Raw genomic sequence first — 9,133 nt, forward strand, 5'->3', positions numbered from 1 at the left:
GCCAGCCTGGTGACTGCTTCCCTGAACTGTACTGAATGTGTAGACTAGGGTATGTGAAATACATGGACTAAAGCAGTGGTTCTCAAACTTTCTCTATTCAAGGTTTTGTGATAGATAGCAGATGTATAAGCTGTGAGCTTGTAGATCTGCTATTTTTGAATAGCCAACATATAAATGGATACATTGGTTGAAATAGCTGTGATACTACTTATACTACCCCCTGGAACCCCCTCCTGGGGAGAGTAGGGAGAGATACAGGAACACAGTAAAATCCAGAGTCAACACAGTCAGACTTCAACTCAGATTTACCCATAAGGGTTTTAACTTTGATACTCTCAGAGTTAAATGAACACTCCAGATTTTAATGTGCACAGAGCAGAGAGAACCCAAAAACAGCTCCGGTGAATGCAAGGTGATCGTACGGAATGTGACACTTGTGTCACATTGAGTACACTCATAATGCATATGTCATCATCACTGACAGTATATAGACTGACAAAACTGTAGAAGGAGGCTGATGTTTTGGCCATGGTGCAAGTGAAAAGCCCCCACAGGGCTATACAGGCCACTTTGAGACCACTTTTGAGACTGGCCACACAAACTATTGGCCACACGAAGACAGGTGCCCCATATTGTTGTGGAACAGACCCTATACTTGGACATGCACATACAGAAAATAATCAAGAGTCAAGGATCACGAAGAAGGTTGTATTGACACTCACTCACTACAGTTATAAGCAGAAAATGAAGTATCTGCGATAAGATAATATACATCTATACATTGTCTGCGTTAACAGCAAAAGGAAAACTTAGCAGCAATGAGATGTTGAGAACAGGGGGGTGGGGGGTTCATTTACAATACGGTACTACACGTTAATACAGTTTATCCATATAGAAGGCTTGTACAGCTTTACATTCACTCCATATTTTCCCTATCAATTTCATACATGCGTTCTGGTGTTTGTTTACAGTCTGTTTCTTCCATGAATTCCGTGAATAGTAACACAGTGCATGTAGTAGATTTAGAAGATTTCTTGCATAGTTCACAGGTGTAGGGGGGTGGCTGGTCTTACAGACTGGCCACAGACCCTCTTCTCATCCCACTGAAGAAGCTGCTCCAGGTGTCTGTGTCTTTTGCTCCCAAGTATTTGTACTTAAAGTCGGCGGCTTAGATCTCCTTTACACACTGTATGTCTTTGTACTGTAGCATAGCTGTGGCCAGCCTGGTGACTGCTTCCCTGAACTGTACTGAATGTGTAGACTAGGGTATGTGAAATACATGGACTAAAGCAGTGGTTCTCAAACTTTCTCTATTCAAGGTTTTGTGATAGATAGCAGATGTATAAGCTGTGAGCTTGTAGATCTGCTATTTTTGAATAGCCAACATATAAATGGATACATTGGTTGAAATAGCTGTGATACTACTTATACTACCCCCTGGAACCCCCTCCTGGGGAGAGTAGGGAGAGATACAGGAACACAGTAAAATCCAGAGTCAACACAGTCAGACTTCAACTCAGATTTACCCATAAGGGTTTTAACTTTGATACTCTCAGAGTTAAATGAACACTCCAGATTTTAATGTGCACAGAGCAGAGAGAACCCAAAAACAGCTCCGGTGAATGCAAGGTGATCGTACGGAATGTGACACTTGTGTCACATTGAGTACACTCATAATGCATATGTCATCATCACTGACAGTATATAGACTGACAAAACTGTAGAAGGAGGCTGATGTTTTGGCCATGGTGCAAGTGAAAAGCCCCCACAGGGCTATACAGGCCACTTTGAGACCACTTTTGAGACTGGCCACACAAACTATTGGCCACACGAAGACAGGTGCCCCATATTGTTGTGGAACAGACCCTATACTTGGACATGCACATACAGAAAATAATCAAGAGTCAAGGATCACGAAGAAGGTTGTATTGACACTCACTCACTACAGTTATAAGCAGAAAATGAAGTATCTGCGATAAGATAATATACATCTATACATTGTCTGCGTTAACAGCAAAAGGAAAACTTAGCAGCAATGAGATGTTGAGAACAGGGGGGTGGGGGGTTCATTTACAATACGGTACTACACGTTAATACAGTTTATCCATATAGAAGGCTTGTACAGCTTTACATTCACTCCATATTTTCCCTATCAATTTCATACATGCGTTCTGGTGTTTGTTTACAGTCTGTTTCTTCCATGAATTCCGTGAATAGTAACACAGTGCATGTAACAGAGTTTAAATGAGAATTACATCATTACCCAAAATAAACGTGTGAGGTTCTCACACGTTTGCTTTGGGCAATATAATACTTTTAACTCTGTGGATATTACCAGTTATTTCCGTCAGAAGCAAACACCACTCCCTGGATTGTTACGAAAAACACAGAGAGCCGTTCTGCACTAAAGGAGTAGTTCACCCAAAGAATGACTGGCAGAAAGATGCTAATGTTTCCGGTAGGACACTTGCAGAGTCTCCTACTGGCGACATTAGCATCTTCCCAGCGGTCACCAAATGATTCGCTTTGGCATGCGATAAAAAGTCTTATTTCTTTGGTGAACTACTCCTTTGAGTGGTCTACAGGTCGATCTCAGTAGAATGTCTCATGTTGTCTTAAAGACATTATAATCTCACAAACAATCAATGCTCAAATACATCGTTGCCCTCAACTCGTCTGTTTTGGTCTTAATCCATTGGACAATTCAAGCTTATGCTCGGGAGTCGTTTATGTGGTTCTGGCTTAAGCCGATGTCCGTTTGTCCGTTCTCACAAGTGTCACTGAATGTGACACATTCAGTGCACTCATATACAGCATATGTCATCGACAGTGACAGTGGAGACTGACAAAACTGCAGAAGGAACCTGATGCTTGTGAGTCAGAGCTTAATGATGTGGTTTTGGCTTAAGCCAATTTCTCTGTATTTCTGCCCCCTTACAGTATATACCGGTAGGTGATTTTCCTCACTTCTTTGTGGACAAAGAGTAGCCATTTCTCGTTGTTGTATTGACCACAGAGTTACACCCGCCAATCACAAGATGTGAATAGGAGCTCATAAGCCTGTTGTGTCCGGCAAAATCTTATACCCAGAGTGTACCACAGAAAGGCTTAAAAGATGGTATAGTGTAAATGACAAAATAACAATAAAAGAAGCACAGCTTTGTGGACTGCCACTCGTCAGCAGCAGCAAGGGCAGCAGTCATTGTTGGGTCAAATAAGTTGTTTTACGTTTTAAATGTATGTAGCCAGATGCACTATATAGTAGACTTCTCTTCCTGTTCCATATGCAAGAACTACTGTAACCTTGTGAATTTTAAGTGACCATATAGGATGCTTTTAATGGGCCTCAAATGGCAGCATACAATATTTCCAAGGTGAAAATACCTGAAAATAAATTAAAATGCATGAGTCTGAACAGCACAGCTTCTCGTGGTTGTCTGCATTTCTTTTAATAACAGGAAAGTACTTTCTTTCTGCCCGCACAATATGAGAGAGAAAAATGGGCAAGCTCAGAACCAGCCTATAGACAGATGCAAATTTATGATTTGATGTCTCACACTGTGGTGCTAAAAGGCTAGACGCAAACTGTGGAGAAAAAGGTGGCTATTATTGAAAAGGAGAACAAGCAGCTCAGCAAAACTTGGCTGGACCTCTAATAAAGCTCCATTAGAGACAATACTGTCTTCTCTGGTCTGGACCCCCAGAGAATCCAAACACAGACTGAATCTTCTATTTGGCAATTTATCATGGAACAGTAATTGTTGTATACTGTGTGGTTGAGACTATAGATAGACATAATATATAGATGCCGCAAAATTGGCCATGATTGTACATCAATGTCGCTGATATTGGTCCGGGTGTTGTCATAACTCCACTGCAAGAAATATGCCTATTTAGTCATATATTAGTACCTGGACACTAAAACCTGTTTCATAACACAATGTTCAGCCCTTCTAGTCCTACAGTATATTGCGCTGCAGAGCAATGTTCTCTGGGTTATGTCCATTTGAATTGTTAAATACTGCTGTAACACTAATGTTAGTTACAGCCGTGTTTTTTGGGGGGTCTTGGGGCCCTTAGGGGACCTCTGGGGTCCACAAATGGCTCCTTGTGTGACTGTTCTCATGGCAGACCCCTGAACAGTGTCTGTGCCAATATGACTCTGTATTGATGATGCTTGATTTGACATCCTGCTTGTCGAGTGTGCACTTGTTCACTCCTCCACTCAGGAGTTCTGTTTTTTTGTCAATTCACAAATGCTCATTTTCTGAAGGTCTGAAGGTGAAAACTGAATAAATAAACCATTGGTGTTTGCAGTATGATGTTGTATCATATCATTTATTTTTTAGATAACTGAAGTTTAAAAAAATGACAAGAAATGAAAAGAAATAACTATGAGAATCACTTTCTCTCACATTCACAGAGTGGGAAAAAGAACTTGCTAAAAACAAGGACAGGAACGCAGGAATATATTCTTTGGAAGGAACAACAAGTTTCCTTCTGAGATAAATCCAAGGCACAATATATCCTATTATGAAGGAGCACTGGAGACCGAATGCACTGAATGCGCTGAATAAGCTGAATGCAGTGAATGCATTGAGTCTGACCAGCACTATGAGTCTCACAAACACCCATGGCCATACAGTATCTCAAGTCAATGATTGAGATTTCAGGAATGAGAAAGACTTCATATAATTGAAAATGTTTACTGTGTTCATCGAATGTCTACTGTGTCTTCCTTTTTGTTGATTCGATTGCATTTCTATCCAGAGCGATTTACAATCAGCAAGGACAGCACAAGATAGTACATCAAATGGATAGAAATAGTAATGTTTCTATAGGCTTTGTATTTTGTAGTGGTTCCAAAGGTGAGTCAGAGCATGCTACAGTGGGTGGTTTCACACAGTTACAAGGGTCTGTAAATGCATTGTGAAAACTTTACAGCAATGTATTGATATGAAAAACTGAATGTATCGAATACATAAGCTTTTTTTTTATCAATTCGACTCTAATCTTGTATTATAAAACAGAACAAAACTAATTTTAAGTTGTGATGCCAATTGATTTTTCCCCACACACATTTCTGTGTCACTGCTGTTGTATTCTACTGACTCACCTGCCAGTGAGGGAGCCCCCACCAGGACGACATAGAGACACTGACAGGTGGGAGGGCAACCCTCCCATGGGCCAATTGTATTCATATAGACGCCAACAAAGCCAGATGCACCACGGTAGATTCGAACCCAGTCTTCAGATACTTATACTGCATATTTCCATTTGCAGTGGAGTTATGGCAAGTTAGTCGGACCAATATGTCAGCGACGTTGACGTACAATCCAGTTGGCCAATATTATGTCTATTGTCCCAACCACACTATAGACAACAATTACTGTTCAGTTATAAATGACCAAACAACAGATTCGCTGTCTCGTGTTTGTATTCTCTGGGAGTTCAGAGAATACACTATTGTCTCTGCACTGGAGGTCCAGCAAGGTTTCCCTTAGCTGCTTGTTCTCCTTTTCAACAGCAGCCCCCTGTTTCTCCAGTTTACGTCTAGTATTTTAGCACAATCTGAGACATACTAGTATTCTATTTAAAGATTTTGACTGAGCAACTTTTTACTTATTTGAGTAATATTTGTCAAGTATCTATAAATTGACTCAAGTATTGGGTTGAATACATTGTCCACCACTGGCCATGCCATTATGACAAACACGGTGTGTATAATTCAATGCAAAGCTGCTTATTTGCCTATGGAAGCATTGAAGCAGTTAGCCCAAACCTTAATTGACAGTCAGATGAACTATTGCTCGGCAATGCAGCTAGCGAGAGATAGGAAGTATCTAAATGGCAGTGAATAAGGCAGAATTGTCTTGAGGTTTGTTTACTGTATTTCACCCCAGTGACTGAAATGCATAATACGCTAAGGGTGTTTGACTGTGAATGACATAGACAAAAGTGTTTATGTTACAACGTTCATTATACAAAGAAACCAAGAGCTATTTTAGGGGCAACAAAATTTGGTGAGAGATAGACATTTTGCCAATAAAACTACAGGCACAAATGATGTCCTGCAAAGCCTTAGAGATTGGTAGAAGAGCATTCCTTTATCAAACACATTATAGGTAGAATAACAACCAATAGGTATCAGGTAGTGGGGTCCCTGCTGTGTAAGGCATCAATTTTTTGTTTTGTTCGTGTGTACACAATGCAATACAGAGTTTACTTGTTTGTTTTTGTTTGTATAAAAGCGATGTTTTCATGCTTAAGGCCAGTTGGGTTCCCAGCAGAAAATCTAATCCAACCAAATAACCCTGCAGCAAATTCTCATTTCCACCCCATCCATTGTTCCAGTAATCGTCCAGGCCTCTGTCTTGCCACCTGCCCCGGGGCACTGATGATGTCAGAGACATGATCTTGCCGTGATTTCAGGGTCTTCCCCTCCTATTTCTACTTGGCCATTCTATCACCACCCAATTTGTCCCGTCAAGCACTGCTGCCTCTCAGCCCTCAACCAATCTCATAGCCTAGGTCATTGTTAATTCCTGCTGTCCTCAAGGACAGTGGTTGACTTGCAAGGGAGCATGGGACAATTTGAGGCACTGGTACTCAAAGTGTGGTACGGGAACCCCCAATGGTCCATGAGGTGGTTCCATCGGGTACCCAGCAAATTTCTTCGGCTATAAAAAAAGACAATCAACAGCAAGCTCGCAACGCGTTGTGTGAACCACTGCACTATAGCACTCTATAATTCCCCCTGGAAAGCTACTAGAATGGAATACCTGTCCAAGGGACAAAATGTCTGCTTCTGCGATCCTATCTACCTACACCTGAGCACGTGGGTATGATGTGCACAACTTGCACATACCAGAAGAACCAGAAAAACATATTTGCTTATAGGGAGACCCGAATATAGATGCACGTCTATTGTTAGTGTCGTGATGCACACGGTCATTTATCAAGCGGCTCAACCAAACTAGAGCAGGGAGATGTTGCACAGGAGGAGAGGGAGGGATAGGAAGAGAGAAAACAGAGAGAATGAGAGAGGAGAGACATACTGACAGATATGAGACAGGGATAGAGACAGCTGGAAAAGGAAAGTGAAAGAGAGTGCCTTAGTTACTTCCTAATAGTCAAAAACAATTTAAAAAAATTAGGTAACAGAAATATTTACCCGAGTTTAAAGTAGCCTGGCTTCAGCTATATTTTCCTAAATCACTTTGGGAATGTAATCATTGGTAGCATTTTTTGAAATATCTTTAGACTTTTCAAAAATAGTGTAAATAATTCAATCTACAACCTCACACTGTATAAAATAGGAATTACGTGGTTAAAATCCGACCACTGACTCCTTCCCAAAGTAGCATATATAGGGGAATTTTATTGTAGGTTAAAATCTAAATGCAAAGACGATGAACTTATTTTATCATCTACCAAGCTGCAACACTACAGTTGAATTCACATCATCATCAAATTCCTATCATTTAGCCTAATTTGTGTGAGAGTATAAGAACAGAAGCTGAGCAGACTCAGCACTGGACTTCATGGGGGAGACACATGTAGGCAGTCAGTTGTTGTAATGTGGAGCAACAAAGCACTGTAAAAGAAACAGTTAATGTGTCTGTGGTACAGAAGTTGCTCATTATACCGAGAACCATACAAAAGACAGAGGTGTGTGTAACGTGTTCATTTAAAAGTTATGGTTTAATGCCATTGCCCAGAGCTAAACCAATTAATTTGTGCCTATCTCTATGCAAAAGCCAAAGGTGATAGGAAAATCGCTCTCACCATGGGACTCATGTGGTTCAGATGTGTGGCAGACAGTGGCACAAAACACATTTATTTAGGTGTAATCTGGAAAACATACAGACATGTCCTCTAACTTGGTGCAGCCTGCCAGCTGTACAAGTTGACGGAATGTTGTTGTCTGTGTGTGTGTGTGTGTGTGTGTGTGTGTGTGTGTGTGTGTGTGTGTGTGTGTGTGTGTGTGTGTGTGTGTGTGTGTGTGTGTGTGTGTGTGTGTGTGTGTCTGTGCTGTGTGTGTGGTTTGGAGCGCATGGAGTCAACTCTGCCACTGTCCATGGTGCTGATATCTCAGATGGAGAAACTAAACCCTTGGCTGCTGCAGACATGGAGCTTCTGCTGTGTTTCTGCTTAAGGTTTAACAGGAGGACTTAAAAACTCTCAGTAGAACCAGAAGGGTCTGTGATGACGCCGCCCTGAAGGTGTTCCATGAAATACATTTGCAAATTGCAGCGGAAACAAAACCCATGCCGAAATCAGAACCAGAAAAAGGGGTGATTTTTTTTTCTTTTTTACTTTTCTTTTTTTCCCCCTTTGTTTGTTTGTTTGTTTGTTTTACTTTATAAATGACAGCTTTAAAGGCTATGTCTGCACACTATACCATCACAGTCCCCAGCATTCACACATTACTTATTAATCTAATGTAATGTAATCAATGCTCTAGGCTCAGACAATTAAAAAAGAAAAAAAAAGAAAGAAAAGAAAAGATGATAACAAAGCAGCCGAAAGCTCCGTTTCATATAGGATCTATAAACTCTTTCAAGTATCAGGCTAGTAGGCTACTGAGACGACCAGAGGGGTGAAAACAAAACTTACGAGTGCCGTCAAAGCGCGTGGCTATGGTGTCCAGGAAGGTGTTCTGAGGCGCTAATAATCCCTTCATCACAGGCATTTTCCTTTCCTGTTGTCCAAGTCCCCATCAAAGTTACGGAGGAGAAGCTTCGAGTCGCTCAGAGGCTCCCATTAACGCCACCAAACCGCGTGTAGGCTGGGGAAGATGCCCGGTTCAACTCGGCTCAACCAGATCCCTATCCACTGTGCAGAGTGCATGCGATGCGCGCCCCCGCGTGAAGGCAATACGGAGCCCCCCCTGTTGTGTTGTTGCGTGTGGAGAGAGAGGGTGTCCGCAGGTGTGGTTCAGGTACTATACCGTATAAAAGCAGTGGTAAAGTAACCGAGTACATTTACTTACGTACTTACGTACTTAAGTACAATTTTGAGGTATTTTTACTTTATACTTGCAGTATTTCCAATTTCCAAAATCTACTCCGCCACTACATCTCGGATCCAAATATTGTAGGTAACTTTTACTCCACTGCAATTATTTGAA

General features: G+C 41.3%; 1 protein-coding gene across 1 annotated transcript in view; it reads right to left on the reverse strand.

Moving 5' to 3' along the window:
- Nucleotides 1–8,695, reverse strand: part of kcnh8 (potassium voltage-gated channel, subfamily H (eag-related), member 8) — a gene marked incomplete at both ends in the record, with an annotated part of 118,122 nt that extends 109,427 nt beyond the window's left edge. The window contains one exon of the mRNA XM_080735539.1: nucleotides 8,620–8,695. Within this exon, the coding sequence (XP_080591665.1) occupies nucleotides 8,620–8,695 (76 nt within the window). The remainder of the gene's footprint in view (nucleotides 1–8,619) is intronic.
- Between the last annotated feature and the right edge of the window lie 438 nt (nucleotides 8,696–9,133).

This window comes from Nannobrachium achirus (assembly GCF_963921795.1).
Source record: "Nannobrachium achirus genome assembly, chromosome: 10".
Classification (NCBI taxonomy): domain Eukaryota; kingdom Metazoa; phylum Chordata; class Actinopteri; order Myctophiformes; family Myctophidae; genus Nannobrachium; species Nannobrachium achirus.